We start from the raw sequence: 20,110 nt of genomic DNA, 5'->3' as shown, positions 1-20,110 counted from the left end.
ATTTTTACACAGTTCAGTTCTCTGAAAAACTTCCATCTCTCACTGAAAGTCATAGTCCAGGAGTGAAGTGATCACATGCTAGAACTTCAGGGCCAATTAAAAATTTATCATAAACACTTGCATTGGTCAACCTTATTTATCCCAAGCCTGAAAATGCAGTCCTGAAAAAGGTGGCCTCCCTGTGCACACATGTAATATTTTAAAAGGAGAGGGCAATATGAAAGGGGCTGAGGTTTGATCACCAAAAATCAGCACAATGAAAACAAACAATGAATAATAGGCACTAGAATTCAAATTACGAGGTCTTTTAAAGAGATAAGGGTGCCAGTTTTCAATTCTATTTTGAACACCACATTGCAAAAGAACTTTTTATTTTATTTTTTCATTTTGAGAGTATGTTTTTTAAAGCTGGGGACACTGCCACAAGGAAGGGCTTAGGATAGAAGAAGCAACAGGAGAAACTAGGCTAGGCTGCTTAGGCTCTCTAGAAAGTCAGAGAAAAGGGGACATTGGAGACAGGTTCACCAGCTCGAGCTGCCACTGCCCATTGCTCCCCTGGTTGCAAGTCTCGTGGAGACCCTTAGAGTTTAGGAGATGTGTGCCTGTGGAGGAAGAAGAGGGGAAAAGGGAAAGGTATGGGCGTGCTCCTGGGAGTACGCCTAAAAGAACTATTTTTTTTTTTTAAATAAAAAAGAATTGAAGAGAAAAAAAATAAAAAGAATATCTAAACCTTTTAATGACCACCTATGTGTTCCTGATAAACTTCAATCACATCTTCTTTTTCCATTCCCAGTTTTTTTGGAGTGTGATTATCAGCAATTCTCTGACCTTCAAAAAGAAACCTGAGTGAAGTCATGGGAACTCCCAGTCCTTCACAGCATGATTCTTGGAGTTTCTTGAGATGTGCCATTATTTTCACTTTGAAGTCAGTCTCACTGCTATCCTGTCCAGTGATGTTAAGTTTAAAGTATTATTCTTCCTTCTTATCCTTCAGCTCCTCAGTTGAAGGTTTTGCCTCCTGGTCAGACAGGGTGATGGTGTCTTCATCCAGGTTCTGTGCACAGCAGGGGGCTTGGGTAGGCTGAACCTTGCTCTGGGGTTTATAAATCTGTCTCTCTTCCTCACCTGTTAAAGTATATTTTAAGGCCCAGAATGTAGTATATCTCAGTGAACACTACTAGATGAAAACGGGTGCTAGTTTTCTTTCATGGCTTTCTTCTTCCTTTCACTCAGTTTCATATGTACTTTCATGATGTAAAAGGAAATTTTATTCATTGGTAGCATTGAGAACATTACCAGGCAGGCCATCATGAGGTCACAGAACAGGCTACAGACCAAATTAAAATGCTCAAATCAAATACTTCATTGAATCAACTTAAAACATACAGTGAGAAACACGTGCATGTGGAGAGATGGGGGTAGATTAATATACTTACAATAAGTGCAAGTGGGGTGGAAGGATCGTACCAGCAAATGTTCTGTTACTCACTGAGCCTAGGTTCTGCCTCTCAGCCTCATCAGCCTTTCCATCTGCTGGTATGATTACAAGGCCAGTGTTGAGAGTGAGCATGGGGGCTGAGCAGTCTGGCTGAAGCCAACACACACTTACTCTGTTGGAGAGGCACAGGGGCAAGTCCTCCTTGCCATAGTTGTAACTTGCCTGTACCTCCTATGTTTAGGACATATGATCTCTATTTACTTTGTGTCTAACATGTCTCACAAGTGACTTGCCACCTATAGTTTCATTTACCTCATTTGTTTCTCTTGTTCTCTGCATGGCAGAATTATTATTAATACAATAAACACACATAGCAACCTACATCTTGAATATTATTTCCCAATCTTTTTTATATAACATGAGTCAGTTTTTAGTAGTCCTCCTGGGTTGGAGTGCTCATTTTTGGATATTTCTTTGATTTGGAAAGATAATTCTTATCATTTAGTTGGGATGCCTTGTAATTGCATCCCCTTAACATTGCTAGACATCACAGTGGCAGATTACCCCAATGCAGTGGTGGCTCCAAGTACACTATAAGACAGGATGTCCCAGAGGTGACAGGACAGACCAAATCACACAAGTTATTGAGTCAATTTAAAACATTCAATGAAAGCAAGTGAAAAGAGAGATGGGATAGATTAACACACAGTTTAGACTGCAGGCAGGATCAAAGGACCACACTACATGAATCCTTTGTTATACAATGTTCATATGTCTTGTATCTGCTGCATCAGCCTTTGAAGTTTGAGGGAGGGCAGAAGGAAACACATGCTGTTCAATTGGAGAGACCCAGAAGTAAGTATACCTGGCCACAGGTCTAACTTGCTAATGTGCTGAGAAGCTGTGAATTGTATCTTATGTCTCTGGGCAGAGGACACATCAGACCAAGATGGGTGTTACCAAAGATTTAAGGCATAAAATTCTGAACACAAATATTATATCAAAGGTTTCCTGGAAATCAAAGTTAATTAACCAAAAATAATCTATGAGGAAATCCCCACAGTCTCATAACACAGAATGTAAGGACTGTCAGATGAAATGGTTTATATTGGAGAATGAAAACAAAATTCTCTCATATCTCCTTGGATGTTGCACAAGGATCTACCTTCTCAAAATCCAAAATGACTTCTCTCATCCTTCACTTGAAAAGATGAGAGAAGGGGCTAGGATACTGGAGAATGGCCCATTAACAGCCAGTTTCCATGTCTGAAAAGGCAGTGGAGGTGGGTTTAAAGAATCATCAGTCAGCCCAGCCAGGCGTGGCTCAGCAGTTGAGCATCGACCTAGGATCCAGAAGATCGAGGTTCAATTCCCAGTGCGGGGCGTGCAGGAGGGAGCTAATCAATGACGATTCTCTCATCATTGATATTTCTATCTCTCCCTCTCCCTTCCTCTCTTTGAAATCAATAAAGATATATTTTTTAAAAAACAAAAAGAGTCATCATTCACCTACACCACCGTTTTTTCTTCCCAGGTCTAAAGGACTCTGGAGATCCCCCTCTTCCAGCTAAATAAGAAAACACATGAATCCTATTAAATGCATGGTTAGGAAAAGAAGTAATTTCAAGGTGGGGAACTTTTATATTCATGCCTACTTCCTAGAGAGGGGACTATTATAAAGGTTGAGGCCTATGTAAAAAGAGAATACAGAAGTTGAAGGAAACGCTCTAGCAGGTCATTTTGCCAAACAAGCCACTATGATCTTATCGAAGTCTTCAAAAGATAAATTTCTGGAGGGATTCAAAGAAGACATTATAAAATATCAACATTTAGTCCCTAATTTTGAAAAGGAGGAATGGAAAAAATTTGGTTGTATCCTTCACTCAATCTTAGTAACTCTCAATATGGCCACCTGGTGGCTCCAGATGATTTTAAGTAGATATTAGCTAAATTTATTCATAAAACTATCATGAAGTAGACACATAGGTTATTATCTTAAGTCAACATTGATGGGGAAATGTTAAAAAGACAGCTGAAGTTATTTTCAGATTATGTCTCACCTGCCAACAACATAATCCTAAAAAAACTGCAAAGATGGAACATGACCAGGAACCAAAGTCTCAAGGACCCTTTGACAGTGATTTGTTAAATATCTCCTTACAAGTTTACTTTCCTCATTTTAACCACTTTTTTTTCTATTGGTGACATACATTTTGATATTATCATTTGGTACAAAAATTGGGTTGTGTTTTCATTATGCTTTGTTACATTTTTCATTGCATAGAGATTTCATCCTAAGCGTTGAAGATTACAAGAAGTGAAATAATGAAGAACAAAGCTTCTCAATGAGAAATTACAAAACCAATTCACTCACATACTTTATTGTCCGAACTCAAAGCCCCTCAGACTAGTTCCTCCAGGGCTAAAAAAGAAAATGAAAGGACATAATCCACTGGAAGTCTTCTTCATAGAAGAGTTTTAATAACTTGCATTCAGTCACACATCTAGAAATTGTTGGAGCCAGTATTAGAACCATGCCCACCCCCAACCCATCAGAGCCAAATTAGGAAGCCCTGGAGGTAACAGGGTGACAAAACTAATTCACTTTGCTCGGCTGGCATGGCTCAATGGTTGAGCATTGACCTATGAACCAGGAGGTCACTGTTCAATACCTGGCCTGGGGCTGCTGGCTCAATCCCCAGTAGGAGGCCTGCAGGAGGCAGCCTATTAATGACTCTCTCATCATTGATGTTTCTGTCTCTCTCTCCCTCTCCCTTCCTCTCTCTGGGGAAAAAACAACAACAACCCAGAAAAAAAAAAAAGAAAAGAAAACGGATTCATCTTGGCAGATTCTGAGAACTCCTAAGAACCTGCAATTCCGTTTTTAAGCTGGTAATGGGCCAGCAAATAAAACTCAAGGCTTGCCAATTGTAAGAAACTTAATATGGGGTCTATGCATAAAAACTAGGACCCCAACTGACTATACTTCCAAAATAAAACTAAGTCAGAAATAAACTTAGCCATCCAGATGGGAATGGCAAGGGAAGTTGTCTTGATTCTGCCCTTCTCAAGTATGTCTTGACCTAATAATTAATTACTACAAACCAGCCTGTGTCTGACTCATGCTATGTGTAGGAACCTGAAAAATTTAAAAGATAATATGAAGTGGCCTCAGGTTGAATGCATTCGCAAGAGAACGGCCCAAGCAAAAAATTATCAATTTATAAAAAGATGATGCCCAATTTAAAAAACCCCAGATAGGACAAAAATTTAAATGTTAAGATAGAAACTTCAGCATTCTTAGTAGAAAGTACAGTGAGTATTTTTAGACCTCAAGGCAGGAAAGGATTTCTTAAGCAAGACACTATAAAGATTGATGAATTTGACTATATTAAAATTAAAAATTTTATTCACCAAAAGACACTTTAAAGAAACTGAAAAGCCCTAGCCAGTTTGGCTCAGTGTTTAGAGTGCCAGACAGTGGACTGAAGGGTCCTGGTTTGATTCCGGCCAAGGGTATGTACCTGAGTTGCAGTCTTGATCCCCGACCCTGTTTGGGGCACATGCAAGAGGCAACCAATTGATGTACACCCATGTTTCTCTCCTCTCTCTCTCTCTCCCTCTCTCTCTCTCCTCTTGCTCTCATTTTCTGTCTTCCCTTCCACTCGCTCTGAAAAACAATGGGAAAAGTATCCTTGCATGAGGATAAAAAAAGAAACTGAAAAGCAATTTAAACTAGAAGACATTCAAAATACATGCAATTGAGAAATGATTAGTAAGAGACTGAAGAATACATTAAAGAAAAAATTTTCACATATTTATATCCTCAAGACTTGTTTTTTACAATGTGCATGCACTAGTATGTTGATTTTGATTTTGATTTATTTTTAAAATATGTTATTATTGATTTGAGAGATAGGAAGGGGAGGGGGGGGAGAGAGAGAGAGAGAGAAAGAGAGAGAGAGAGAGAGAGAGAGAGAGAGAGAAACATCGATTGGTTACTTCCTGCACACCCCCTACTGGGGATCCAGCCCAAAGCCCTGACATGTGCCCTGAAGGGAAATCCAACCAGTGACCTCTTGGTGCATGGGAGGATGCTCAGCCACTGAGCCACACTGGCCAGGGCTATTATGTTGATTTTTAAAATTAAATTGAAGAAGTAAAAATACCCACTAAAGTTAGATTAAATATCTTCTCTTATACAGATTATCTTTTGGTAATTGTTGATGCCTAGATGATGTGGAAGAGGGAATTCATTATATTAATACTATCTCCTTTATATAAATGATCAAAATTTTCCATTAAAATGATTTTAAAAACAACACATAGCTAGTTGTAAGAACAAAACAGTTTGTACAGCAGATGCTATCTATTCTAAAACAACTATCAAACACTATATTTAGAAATGCACTAGAAAAAGTATAAGAACATACCTGAAATGATATAGACCAGCTTCAGGACAATGATTTCCTGTGGGGAGGAACAGGAAAGATGTTTAGCGATATCTGTTTTAAAGAGGCGAGAAGTGAGGCAAACGTAGGAAAATGTTAGCATATTGTGGGCGTTGTTTATAGGTGTTTGTTACATAATTTTTTGAGTGCGTGAAATCTTTCATAACTTAAATTTCTAACTAAGATTAAGAACATTGGGAAGAAATGTGCATCAACATGAATTGTCTTAGTATTTTGGAAATAAACTGGATTTGTCTACACTTGCTATGTTTTCTATAAGGAACACCTTTTATATTTTAAAATATGAAACACTTGCTTGAATGATTTAGAGGTAGTAACTAGCCTGAGAGTCAGAAGGTAACAGGAAGCAGAAGAGAGAAAAATGTAGATTCCACGAGCCTGCCCTCGGCCTGATGTACCTGCCTACCTACCTAGCTCTGGAAGGTAAGGTAATCTAGGCACTGAAAGTGATTCCCAGTCAACAGCGTCGCCAATTCAAACCACACTGTTACTCAGCTATGCGAGGGGCAGGAGCCTTAGAGGCCGAGTGATACCTTCCTTGGTGGAGATGACCACGGAGCACCCCCGGGACCCAGCTGGAGCCAAATAAATACTAATTCAAGGTGGAAAAGGAAGGCCTGGGGGTTGATGCAGAGCAGGAGGCTCCTGCAGGCCAGGGCGCCCAAGGTCAATTGGGCTGGGGGTGGGGGTGGGGGTGGGGGTAACACTGGAAGGGGCGGGGCTGCAGGAAACCCTAAAAGGGGGCGCTGGCTTCGCGCCTCCCTGGAGGTCAGCGAGAGCCACTCGATCGCGCGTGGGCGGCGGGTCCCAGCATGGTGGACCAGCCAGGTGCTGCGGCCCCGGGGGGCCCCTGGACGCCCGCCCCGCCCCTGGACGCGCTGCTGAGGACGCCGCTCCCACTGCCGCGGGTTCGCACCCGGCCGTGGTGGTTTCCTGTGCAGGAGCTGAGAGACCCGTTGGTGTTTTACCTGGAGGCCTGGCTGGCTGACTTGGTCTTTGGTGAGCGACCCCGGCTGTGCGGGTGGCCGGGGCCCCTGCAGCCTGAGAGAGGCCCTGCAGGGCAGCTCGCTGCAGTCTCCCCGGCTCCCGGGCCGCGGGTGGCTCCAGGATGCCCGCTGCCGCTCTTCCCTCCCCCGACGGCATGGCCTTCAAACCTGGCTCCTCCTGCCCTTCCACCACGCCGCCCCTCAGACTCTCTCTTTTCCTGTGTAGGCCCAGACAGAGGCGTAATTCCAGAACTAGAGTGGATGAACCAGGTCCTGCTGAGGGTGGACACAGTCAACACCGAGAACGTCGTCGAAGTCACTATCTTCGGACAGCCCCGTGTACAAAACAGGGTAAAAAACGTGCTCCTGAGCCTGGCATCAAGGCACCGGGAACATCGTGCCCGAGGTGAGGGTCTTCGAAACCTGCATGTGGAGGGATCCACGGGTGAACCACCTGGCCCTGCCTGGCTTCCTTCCAGCCTCTTACCTTCCCAATACTTTTTGCAGTTTCCCAAGTCCAGTATGCTGCAGGCTGCCCCTGGACATCCTTTTGTGAGGCGTCCAAGTAGGGCCTTGGGGGAGTAAGCTGAGATCTGGCGCATTCAGGACCATCACTGCCCATGCCAGCCTCAGTTTGGTTACACCACTATTTCTAGATCCCAAGTTCAGAATCTCCACCCTGAGAAATGGTGTTGCCAGCATACCCCTCCCCGCCTTATCCTGCAACCAGGGAGTGATTTGAAACAGTGAACATTTTTGCTTATCCAGAGGAGAAGATGAAACAACTTGAGGAGTTCTTGAAGGCCCGTGCATCAGGTCCCCAGACTCCCCAGCCTCCTGTTGCGTAATATTGTCAGGAGCATCATGAGAGCCAACCTGCTTCTGCTACTAAAGTTCAAAGAAGCAAGGTATCCTTAAACCTCAGCATTCTTTCTTCCTTTTACTTGATGGATAGTGGTTTGATTATTTTTGATGCAAATGTGAGTGCTGTTCTAGTAAAGAAATGAATTTTGTTTTTGTCCAATGGCATAAAGATCTTTGCTCACTTAAAATTAAGCAAATTTACAAAAGATTGACTGTTCATGCATGTCTTAATGTACGGGGTAGGTAAAAGGGCCGATAGTGGTTTTACTTTTGTTTTCCTAACTCTTTTATGATTCTTATGGTCAGAGTCAGGCCTTCATGCACCAGAGGCAGAGATGTAGGGTCAATATGCTTTGGGTTTTTTGTATCATTGTGTGTACAATCACCTTAAGAGCTTCCTAAAACGGTTTAATGCTCCTCAAGTGATTCTGATTCAGTACACTGGGACCATGAATTTGCATTACTAAGAAGCTCCTAGGTAATTCCAATCAATGATTCTCCTTTGAGGCTCTCACTTGGAAGCTGCTGGTTTGCCCCCTGAGTAGCACCAAGTGTGAGTTTTCTTGAGTGGAGCCTCCCTCTGCACAGGAAAGCTGAGGCCATCAGCATTCATTCTGCTGGTGCTGGGATTTCACAAGAGAAGAGCTGGGATCCTGGGCAGTTTGTCCCACAGAAGGTGTTCTGTCACCAGGCTAGGTGTCTCCTTTTCCCCTGAGGCCTGCCCAGGTGTCCTGAACCAGCTGATTTGTTTTTCCATTAAATAGCTATGACCAACTTGTGCAAAACAGCCCTAGCCCCTTGCCGGTTCCACTTTCAGGAAGCAGATTTCTTGTGGGGAGAGTTTGCCAAGAGCTCTGGTAGCTTCAGGCACAAAGTTCAAGTTGACTTAACTCATGCACGTTCTTCACCCCTTAGCAGTAAAGTGTTTTAGCTGTTTGCAAAGGCTTTTAAATACACTCACATATCTTTTAAAATACGCTTCTTTGCCTGGCCGGGTGTGGCTCAGTGGTTGAGTGTTGACCTAGGATCCAGGCAATGGGGGTTCGATTCCCGGTCAGGGTACATGCCCGGGTTGCGGGCTCGATCCGCAGTCGGGGACGTGCAGGAGGCAGTTGATCAATGACTCATCATTGATGTTTCTATCTCCCTCTCCTTTCCTCTCTGAAATCAGTAAAGATATATATATATATTTTTTAAAAATATGCTTCTTTGATTACAAGTGATAATGATCATGTTCCTACTTTGCTTCTCATTTTTGGATTATACTTTCTACTCCTTTGCTTCTCAAATATTTTTGCATGTGAAAAATTATTGTATGTAGTTAAACCAATTGTCTTCTGTGCGATTTCCCCTCATCCTTTTAAGGTTAGTAACTCCTGCTTTCTCTTATTCTGTAGAATTTTTTGTATTAATGATTTGAGAGGGAGGAAGAGAGAGAAACATTGATGTGAGAGAATATGAGTTGCCTCCCAAATGAGTCCTGACTGGGGATTGAACCTGAAACCTGGGCATGTGCCCTGACTGATAATCAAACCTACCAACTTCTGGTGTGTACGGGACAATGCTCCAATCAGCCTCACTGGCCAGGCTATTCTGTAGAAATCTAATAAATATTCCTGCAGGCTTTCCTAGTGGGATTTCTCAAAACCATTGAACATTTTGGGCTGTTTGGAGAAAGAGGGTTATGCTTAAAATTTATTCCAATTTTCCCCAGATTATTCACAACTAAATTACTAAATGATCCTGCACTTACCTCTATTACCTCAGAATATGAATGTATTTGGAGATAGGGCCTTTAAAGAGGTAATTAAGGTAAAATGAGTTTCTATGGGTGGGCCTTTTTCCAATATGACTGGTGTCTTTATAAGAGGAAATATGGACACAGATGGGTGGAGCACAGAGGAAATACTGTGTGAAGACACAGCACGAAGGCAGCCATCTACAAGCTGAGAAAGGCCTCAGAAGAAACCAAACCTGGTAACTCCTTGATCTTGGACTTCTAGCCTCTAGAACTTTGAGAAAAATAAATGTTTAAGCCACCCAGTCTGTTATTTTGTTTCTCTTTCCCTTCCTTTCTCTCAAATCAATAAAAACAGATCCTAGGGCGAGGATTTAAAAAACAAAAATACCCCTGATTATATAGGTGCTTCAGAAGGACTTAGGAAGACTGTAAAACAAAGTTTTCCTAGGTGTCTGGTGAAAAATTCTAGTGAAGGTAAATAGTGCAGCTGTCTATTAACTAAATTTGAGGTGTGAACAAGAAGTACAGAGGCAGATATAACAGATAGCCTGTCACATGTTCCACAGCTAAATCCTCGAGATTTTCCAGACTCCATAAATAACTGAAACTGTACTGTCTAAAGACACTGTCCACACTAAACTGTTTTTTGCCAACCTGTTTACCCAGCCCCAAACTGCATGATTCACTGTTCTCAGACTGTCTGCAGTTTTTAATTTCCATTTACAATCCTACTTGTGTTTCTGGTGTTTCCTCATGGTTAGATCTAGGTTATATATTTTTTGGCAAAAATACTAGATAAATCATATTGTGTCCTCAGTGCATCACACCAGGAGGCACATGGTTTTTTGTTGTTTTTTTGTCCCACTCTTAGTCATATTTTAAAGGGCCTTGTTTTGATCAAAAGTGTGGAGTTGAGAAATTCTGATGAGGGGGAAATCCAGTGCCAACCTGGCTTAAAATGGAGCTGAAGGAAAACCTTGAGACAGACTTGTGTGTGCTCCAATAGCAAAACTCAATTTTTCTACAGATTCTGTCAACAAGGAACTTTTTTGTGTCTCTAGTCAGCCTAATCAAAACCTATTCTGACTTCACTAGCTATCAATTATTTTACCTGCAAAAGTGTACAAAAAAGAATCAGTTTCTAGACTCCTGTAGGTTTTGCCCTTGTTCTTTGATGACCTTCCATTGACTGCCTTGGGCCTCAGTTACCAGAGTCGTTCCATCTAATTTACCACCTTTTAACTGGTAAAATACATGCTTCCATGCATATGTAATGTACATGTCATTTAAAGACTAGAAGGAACACTGTAGTGTACCTTAACAAAACCAATATTTTTGGAAGCCATCTATACCTTTTTCCTCATTTTTCTATGCATTTTAACAAGTTGTTTCATCTGGAAAAAATATAACCAAGACTGCCAATTTGAACTGTGGGAGTTGGCTTGCCCTTCTATAAAGCTACGTGGTTAAAATAGTGGGGTAGATAATGAAAAAAAATTTTTGAAAATGACACGTGTGGACAAAATAGATTGGTAACTTTGAGTTTGCATAAGTACAGAAAATAGCTTTCAAACCATTTAGTGGGAAAATAAATTGGTGTGGCCCTAGCCAGTTCTGTTCCCGGCCAGGGCACATGCCCAGGTTGTGGGCTTGATCCCCAGTAGGGGGCATGTAGGAGGCAGCCGATCAATGATTCTCTCTCACATTGATGTTTCTCTCCCTCTCCTTTCCTCTCTCTCTCAAAAAAACCCCCAAAACACAAAAAACCAAAATAAATTGGTATGGTCATTTTGTAGGGCAGTTTGTCAGTATAACAATTTTAAAGGTGCTCATTCTTTAACCCAGCAATTCCACTTCTAGGAAACGCTCCCATACAAATAATGTGTGTGGCAAAAGTAGATTTACAGCTGTTCATATGGAAAATAATACAATAATTAATGATACAAGAATAAGTTGTTTTGCTTGCTCACAACTCTAAACCTACTTTTGCTACACCTGGTATTCCAACATGGACACAAAGATGCAAATAGAAATTCAATGCAGCAGTTTGTAACTGAGAAATCTGGGAAACTAATCAACCAGTTAGTAAGGGAAAAGTTAAAATGGACTCATAAGGAGGAAAATCAAGCTGCTGGAAGAAAAAAAAAGCTATGTGTAATTATGTAAAAGTACAAGTTAAACTATAAGAGTACATTTGAGAGGAAAGATAGGGAGGTGTATAAGATAGGAACTTTGATCTAGGTGAAAATTCAGGTGGCACTGGTTCATGCCATTTTGAGAAGACTAATACCTTGTGTTTTTTAAATCAACACTGTACATGCATAAAGAATTTTATGTGTCATCACAACTAAATGCTTTTATTTAAAATTCAACCTCCCTTTTCTTGGTTCTCTCCAACCTCCAACCAAGGATGTTTACTGTATCTTACCCCAAATCATCTCAGACATATCTATGTGTGTGTGTGCATATATAAGGTATGTTTTTGTGAAAGTTTTGAAATAGTCACAGATTCCTAAATGTTCACATTGGCTTACTACCTGCTGCTCAGTGATCTCTCTTGTAAAGGAGAGAATCTGCCATTCTGGTCATGTGGGTACTACTGAAGGGGGGGAGGAGGGGTTCAATACTAATTGTTGTTATACTCTGTAGCATCAATTGAAACTTTGAGTCTACACTAATTGAGTCTTGAATAGAAGTACCTAAGCCTTTCTTGCCTCTTCTAAAAACAGTTAATAACCTATTGTAAATTCAGCTTTGTATCTTTATTATAAAATAAATACTTATTTAAAATTGGATTGACCATCTATTAGTGGTAACCAATGAGTCTATGATAGACATACCACTCCCCTGGTCTTCAAAGTTGGATTCCCTTGAAAAAAAAATTTTTTTTAATTGATTTGAGGGAGAGAAGAAGGGAGAGGGACAGAGAGAAACATCGAGGTTAGAGAACATCAATTGGCTGCCTCCTGCACACTCCCTCTGGGAATCAAGCCTGAAACCCAGGCATGTGCCCTGACTGGGAATTGAACCAGCAGCCTTTTGGTGCATGGGCTGATGTTCAACCAACTGAGCAACACTGGCCAGGGCTCCCTTGGATTTTTTAAGATGAAAGTTTCCCTAACACTAAGATTGGTGCTTATGATTGTTTTTTAATCTGAGCACCCAGCTGTTAGCAGTTTGCTTCCTTCAAGCAGGCACCTGGTGTCTAAGTCACCTGGAGTCAGAAGCCAAATCTGACAGGTGCTAATTATAGCTACAGCGGGCAATCATATGGTGATATGTAAATGTGTCACATTAACATGTTAAACACCTTGCATTTACACTATTTCAAGTATACAATTTTAAAAAGTGACAAAGGGTGCCCCTCTACAGGTTGGGGGAGGTTTCCCAGTGAGGAGCGGGAGAGGCCTGCTCCTGGGCAAAGCCAGGTGTGTGAGGTTAGGGAGCACTAGGGAAGCACCTGCCTGGTGGCCTCTGGCGGCTAGAAATCCTGCAGGTCTCACCTGCTTATAGATAGAAAGCAGCCTAGAGCAGATATTGGCTGCTGGGGGAAGGTGACCCTCCCTCCCCTTCTATCTGCCAATTAACAGAGGGTAGGGAAATTCAATTCTTTATTAAGGAAATTCGGTTCTTTGTTAGAACTTTTTAGATTCAGGTTTGCAAATGCTTAACATGAGGGGTGGGGAGGGGAAACCAAGAACAACCCACACCATCCTTTTCCCAGCTTCTGCTGCAAAAGCAGGACCTAGGAGAACAGGGCTCCAGACAGGGGTTTTCACTTGAACCTTGCCTGACTCGCGCTCCCAGGCCCCCAAATGCCTTCATAACCTGGGAACCCGGCTCTGGGTCGCCCCTTCCTGCGTAGGGTCGGGGGACCTCTGGGTCGCAGCCTCCTGGGTAGCGTCGGGGGACCGCTGGGTCGCAGCCTCCTGGGTAGCGTCGGGGGACCGCTGGGCCTCGGTCTCCTCAGCAGCGTCGGGGGACCGCTGGGCCTCGGTGTCCTGGGCAGCGCTCCTCCCTGAGCCTGGAAGAGCAGTGCGAGGAGACCGCGCCTGGGGCCCGTACTCTGCACTACAGGACTCATCCCTAAGGGATGCAGGGGTGCGGGCCCGTGACCTGAGCACACCGGGCCCCTGTGCCCTTCTAGACCCCTTGCAAAGAGGAAACCCACTCGGGGCGGACTAAGAGGATGAGACGGCGGCCAGGGCACATCCAGGAGGCATCAGGCACCCCCACCCCCGCCCGCCAGGAACCCAGGGTGCCCCTCAGTATTTCGGGGCCCGTACTTTGCGCCCGGAGCTGGCGGTGATAGTAGGCCAAGTTCATGATCATCTTGGACACATCCTTTTGGTAAGAAGGCTGACCAAACACCAAGATCTCAGCCTGGCCTTCAGGGTCCCACTGGTTAATGCGGAGCAGGGTCTGCGACACACACTCGACGTGCGGAATGTGCTCTCCTCCGGGGCCTGCGCAGGAGGGACAGGGGCCCGAGGGGTGCGACACGGGGAGGGGAGGCAGCGGTGGGGGGTCACTGGGTGGCGGCCAGGGCCACAGAAGAGGCTTGGGGCGGGGGCGGGTGGGGAAGGAGGCCGCACTGGCCTCCCCGCCCCGGCTTCTCACCGAAGATCGCTTCCACCAGCCACGCCTCGAGGTGAACTGCCTTCGGACTCTCCAGGTACTCGGTGTGGAACCAGTAGGGTCGCTTGCTGAGGTTACCGAGCACCTGGAAGGGCGCCCCTTCCTGCTGCTCCAGCTGCACGAGCGTCGGAAACCGCGGCGGGGTGGCCATGCTGCGGGGCCCGCGGCGGCCGGCGGCGATGCTGGCGGAGGTCGCAGCCGGGCCTGGCTGCGCGGTGCGCTCCGCCCGCGCGGTATTTCAAGGGCCGTGGCGAGCCCCTCCCCGAGCCCCGCGGCTTTCGGAGCCGCGCAGGTGCGCGCTCGCGGGGGCGGGTTCCGCCCGCAGCCGCCCGTCCCGCCGCGCTCCAGAGCCAGAGGCGGGGCCCCGGAGCCGCAGGGAAGATCCAACAGCCGGACAATATCCGCCGAGAGGCGTATTTCGGGGGTCTGGGTGCTTCTCAGACAAGTCTTATTTTATTTTTTAAAATATTTCTTTATTGATTTCAGAGAGAGGAAGGGAGAGGGAGAGAGAGATAGAAGCATCAATGATGAGAGAGTCATGGATCGGCTCCCTCCTGCACGCCCCCGCCTGGGGAAGGAGCCCTGACCGGGAATCGAACCCTGATCGCCTGGATCCTAAGTCGAAGCTGAACCGCTGAACCATGCCCGCCTGGGCCTCGGGTAGTTCTAATGGGACGATTTTAGCATTCCTGAGGAGCTGGAATAATTTTTTTATGGAAAACCTAATTAAAAACACCAAAAAACAAAACAAAACAAAAACCCGAGTAAAAAAGGTATTCAAGGGCTAAAGTCCCCTCCTTCCCCCTGAACCTTGACAGTGAGTTACCTGCCCAGAGGCCACCACATTTCCAGCTTCTTCCTTGACCTGTCAGAGACAGCTGAGCACAGCCAACAGCAGGTGTTCCATGTGGTTTGGACATTAGAGGGGAGTCCCTTGAAATTTTTGATGCCTTAATTCTCTAACACCATTATATTTCCATTTCTCAGTTTTTCTGTCCAGCTTAAAGCATTGCTTATTAACTGCTGCTCAGGAAGATGAAGCTATACAGCCATGATGCCCAAACTAGTGGGCTGAGATCCCCAGAATTCAGGCTCATCCTTGCATCCCCCATGGGAGTTCTGTTGGCCAGAGAAGTGCATGAGACGTTTGTAGGTGTTTGATAGGTCCACAGTCTTGAGACCTAAGCAGAATATGCATTAAGAGCCAAAGAAGGGCAATATCAATTCAAAAGGTCACAGGATGGACTTATAAACTTCTGCAGGTAGGCAGAAGAATTAGGTGAATATGTAACTGAAACTTAAGGATCTGGGCTCCATAACTGTCTCCCCTGGAGCTTATGGAGTCACTAAACACAGCAACTATAAATTAAAATCTGAGCTCCCAACAGTGTTGCCAAGAAGAATCCAATCCAGGAAGCATCCCCATGAAAATCTCTAGTCTGAAATATGTTTCTTATACCAAAATGATATAGGGTGATATTATTTCTCCTTAGTTGACATAGGAGGATACTTGCAGTTCTGTGTATGTTGTCATGTGTGTGTGTGTGTGTGTGTAGAGATCTTTTACTTCCTTGAAGTTTCAGAATTGGGTATAGAAATACTTAAGAGAATTAAAACCATAGTATTAATAATTGTGTTAAAAAGGAACTTGTATTTAGCCTGGTTGGCTTGGCTCAGCGGTTGAACATAGGCCTATGATCCAGGAGATCTCAGTTCCATTCCCTGTCAGGGCACATGCCTGGGCTGCTGGCTAGATCCCCAGTGGGGGGCTTGCAGGAGGCAGCCAATCAATGACTTTCTCATCATTGATGTTTCTATCTCTCTCTCTCCCCCTCTTCCTAACTCACTATGAAATCAATAAAGATATATTGAAAAAAGGAATCTATATTTAAATAAAATCCTAGAATATGAAAACTAATCTACAGTGATGGAAAGCAGGGAGTGATTGCCTGGGGAAGGGAATGGAGGGAGGAAGGGATTGGAAAGAGACAGCAGGAAACTCTTAGCAATGATGGAAATGTGCATTATCTTGATTACAGCGAAGGTTCCACTGGATGTGTCTATATGTCAAAACTGGTTAAATAGTACACATTTTAATATAAGCAGTTTACTGTACTTTACTCTTCAAAGTAGTTAAAAAAGAAGGCATCCATACACACGGTATTTTATTTTTCTGTAATATTTTAGATAATGTAACACATGAGAGAAATAGTATTGTAACTCCAATTTAAAATATATAATTAATTGGTTTAGATATGTGGCTTAAGATGAAATCTTAGTTTATATGCAACATTGGATTCCTGAAGAGAAATTCCGGTTCAACACATTAATAAGTTTTATTTATTTGATTTACAGGAATTATTTAGTAACTGGGAAGTTGTTATTTAAGACTTAAAGTACCTTGCAATGCCCTTTGCCATGTATGTGGATGTTTAGTTAATTAAGTTTGTCAGTGGAACCTTGTGTCATGTAGAAGTCATTAAATGTAATTGTTAAAACGTCCTGCCTGGCCAGAGTGGCTCAGTTGGTTGAGGTTGTCCTGTGCACTGAAAGGCTGCAGGGCACATACTTGGGTTGCGGGTTCCATCCCTGCTCGGGGCACGTATGGAAGGCAACTGATGCACATCAATGTTTCTCTCTCCCTCTCTCTTTCTCCCTCCCTTCCTCTAAGCATGTCCTCCAGTGAGGGTTAAAACACACACACACGCACAAAACAACCTTCTAGGCTAATGAATAGGATAATAAGGTTTGAAAGTGAAACTTGGAAGCCTAAGAAAGTACTAAAGGTTTGGGTTTTCTAATTTTAGGAAAGAAAATACTAATTTCCAAACAAGCCAGAGTCATAATAGCCAGCGGAGGGATTATTAGATGTTACCAGAATGTGGCCTTGGGAAAAGCCAGCTTCATCTCCACCTATGAAGCCCTGAAACATTGAAATCATACCTTCAACGGGTGAATCTAGTACATCGCTTCAAGCAATGTTTTTTTAAAAAATAAATAAAGCAGTTTATTTAGAGCCAGAGGCCTGGGCCATACGGTTTGGTTCTAGTGGAGGGGCCGGGCGCCGATTAGCTTCGAAATCGGAGGAGATTCAAAGGTTCCAGACCCAGGGCCTTCGAGGAATGCGAACCGTGGGAGCCCTTTAGAGTCCCCGGCACGTCCCTTGAAGATGACGACATTTTAAATCTCGTTTTCCTCTTCGTTAAATGACAGGAATTACTCCCGAGTTGCAGGGGTCACCCGAGATGTGAAGCCCGGGGTCCAGCCCCCTTAGGCCGAGGGGAAGCGGCCCCCCCTTTGGAGCGTGGGAGGCTGAAGCTCCACTTGGCGGCTCCCGGGTGGCCCTCGCACCCTCACGCCTGGATTTCCGCTTGCCGGGGTGCAGGCCCAACCGCTCGCTCCCGCGGGGAGAGCAGCGCCTTCGTCCCGTGACCTCTCAGAGGCGCAGGGCCTCTGGTGCGGAGGAAAGTCAGTGCAGGTGGAAACCCTCGCAAACCGGGCGACAGCTGGGCCCGCCGAGGCGGCCGCGGGTAGAGGTCACCCGCTAGACCCGAGCGGCAGGAGGGCGGGCGGCGGAGCCTTGGGAGCCCCCGATTGGTCCGCCAGGTCGGGGGCGGGGCCTTCCGGGGCGGGCCCTGGCTGTGGGCGGGGCCTGACCGAGGGTTCAACTTTGGCGCGCGCCGCGGCGCCCGGGACTCCCTTAAGGCCTCGCCTAACTCCGGGAGTGATTTTCGTTTCGAGGAATTCACGATGGGGACGCTGCCGAAGCGGAAAGATATCCCACCGTGGGTGAAAGTTCCTGAAGACCTGAGAGATCCTGAGGTGTTCCAGGTCCAGACGGGGCTGCTGGAGGCCATGTTTGGTAAGTGAGCCCTGTCCTGACCGCGATGCCTCCACCCGGGCGCCTCGGCCTCCAGGGCGTCGGAGCGCTCATCTTCTTCCCCAAACAGGCCCAGGAGGATCTCGAATCCCATACATCGAGCAAGTGAGCAAAGCCATGCTCGAGCTGAAGGTTCTGGAATCCTCGAACCTCACCGAGGTCGTGGTGTACGGCAATTATTTGTACAAGCTCCGAACCAAGTGGATGCTCCAGTCCATGGCCGAGAGGCACCGCCTGAGGCAGGAGCGAGGTGAGCGGCCCCGTGCGAGGAGCTGGGGAAGGGGGCGGGGGGCACAGCTTCAGTCCCTCCCCTTCAGGCCGTCTCATCCCTTCCTTCCTGTTCCCTCCGCCACCAGCGGGGCCCTTGGTTCTGGGCTGTCCCTGAGACTCCTTTGGCTGCACGGTCGGCTGGGCCTAGGGGCCCTGGAGTAAGGCAGTGATGAGAAGTGGCCCGGGTTGGTCTCAAAGGGTAGGGTTATCTGAGATCTCAACCCAGACCCCCCCCCCCCCCCCCCCCCCCCGCCAGTTTCTTGGAGGATGTTGGAAAGAGCCCAGTGGTCCCACGTTCTGAGGTTCCGGAGAATCCCCGGCCCAGAACGTAAGGCCAGGACCTTGAAAGAGGCTGAGCACTGGCTAGGCTCTTGCCCTCTCCTTACACACCCCTACTATTGTTTTCTGGTGCAGGGATGCTCAAACTTGAGGACGCCATGAATTCCCTCGAGCTAGGTCCTTCTATGGAATGAAGCCAGTTTGCAACCAACGTACCTGGGACCAGGATGTGGACAGTAGGCTGTGGCCAGATCTGGAGTGGGTCTGGCCTAGTTTAAATTCTGTTCTAGCGTGACAAGGGAAGACAGGTTGTTGTGGGTTTCTGCATTTGCCTCTGAGTCCTGATGTGACTTTTTCCCAAGGTTGCTAATTAAAAAATAAAATTTTAAATAAACAGTTCCTTTACATGTGGTTTAAGTACTGGAGATAACATCACAGTTAAAGGGGACCTTGTACTTAAGCCTTAACTGAGCACCCCTCCCCTGCCCCCAAAGCTAGGTGTGGAGGTCTAAGAACACACTAGGCTAGGGTAAAAAAAGGGGGGGGGGCTGGGGTCTAGGAGCCAAGTTTTGAGATGCATCTCCAACCAAAAACCTGTCAATCTAAGGGAGATGTGATATGGTCTGGAACTGACCTGTACTCTTAAAACTAATAGCCCTGCCCTGGCCAGTGTGGCTCAGTGGTTAGAGTGTGGGCCTGCTACTTGGTGGCGGGTTCAATTCCTGGTCAAAGGTGTGTACCAGGGTTGCAGGCTCTATCCCTTGCCTGGGTGGGGTGTGTGCAAGAGCCAACCAATCGATATGTCTCTCTCACATCAATGTTTCTCTCTCCCCCTGCCTCCCACTCTCTCTAAAAATCAATGGGGGAAAATATCCTCAGGTGAGAATTAACAATGATAATAACAGCCCTGTAATAGGTTAACATAACATGTATAAAATAAAAAGCAAATATTCTACAAAACAAATACAGAGACGCCAGTACCTACTCAGTGTAGCAGTTTTATATCCTTGTAAACTCAGTCCTATTCTCATCTTCATTCAGTAGGCTGCAGAATGTTATTTAGGTTGGAGTTTGAAGAAAATTCAGCCTTACAGATATGTTCTCCTTTTCCACATACCTAACAGACCTCTTGAAAGGGTCCCTGGGATTCTCCACCACACTTAGAGAATTGCTGTACTAGGCCCCCAAAAGGTATGTGAAATTGGGAGTAGATGAAGGTGTTACCCTAGGTGGGGATCACCCCTGATTTGTTGAGGGGTTGTCAGAATGGGGACTACAGTTTTCCTCAGTAGAGACTAACTTGGTAACTCCAAACCAAAATGAGTCCCACTTAGGGAACTTTCTGGCCCTATGGCCTTAGCCAAGTTGTTCTGCCCTCTCAGACTCCAAATTGAAGATAACAGCATCTAACCCCACAGGAAGTTGTGAGGTTTAGCTGTTAATATATGTTGGGTACTTAGAACAGGCATCACACAGTAGCAAGTATTAACTATTCTTAGAGATGAACCAATAATGGGAGAGAAAACTAACAATGAGTTGTCT

At 45.3% G+C, this 20,110-nt stretch overlaps 2 protein-coding genes and 1 pseudogene across 3 annotated transcripts; 2 read left to right on the top strand and 1 right to left on the bottom strand.

Annotated features, from left to right (window-relative positions):
- Positions 1-733: 733 nt before the first annotated feature.
- On the bottom strand, positions 734-5,992 carry LOC308558718 (small ubiquitin-related modifier 1 pseudogene; annotated as a pseudogene). Its single transcript has 2 exons — positions 5,872-5,992; positions 734-1,125 (listed from the first exon to the last, which is right to left on the bottom strand). The product of its transcript is annotated as a small ubiquitin-related modifier 1 pseudogene (transcript).
- Positions 5,993-6,722: 730 nt separating this feature from the next.
- OOEP (oocyte expressed protein) lies at positions 6,723-7,744 on the top strand (the record flags this gene model as incomplete). The annotated part of the gene is made up of 3 exons (XM_081140937.1): positions 6,723-6,909; positions 7,123-7,302; positions 7,665-7,744. The coding sequence occupies 3 exons, from the start codon at positions 6,723-6,725 to the stop codon at positions 7,742-7,744; spliced, it is 447 nt and encodes a 148-aa protein (XP_080997063.1).
- Positions 7,745-17,889: 10,145 nt separating this feature from the next.
- DPPA5 (developmental pluripotency associated 5) lies at positions 17,890-18,762 on the top strand (the record flags this gene model as incomplete). The annotated part of the gene is made up of 3 exons (XM_081140617.1): positions 17,890-18,001; positions 18,090-18,269; positions 18,704-18,762. The coding sequence occupies 3 exons, from the start codon at positions 17,890-17,892 to the stop codon at positions 18,760-18,762; spliced, it is 351 nt and encodes a 116-aa protein (XP_080996743.1).
- Positions 18,763-20,110: the final 1,348 nt, after the last annotated feature.

The sequence above is a fragment of the Miniopterus schreibersii genome (assembly GCF_964146895.1).
Source record: "Miniopterus schreibersii genome assembly, chromosome: 6".
Taxonomy (NCBI): domain Eukaryota; kingdom Metazoa; phylum Chordata; class Mammalia; order Chiroptera; family Miniopteridae; genus Miniopterus; species Miniopterus schreibersii.
Note: the sequence above shows the minus strand (reverse complement) of the source record. Positions and strands in the feature narration are given on the sequence as shown.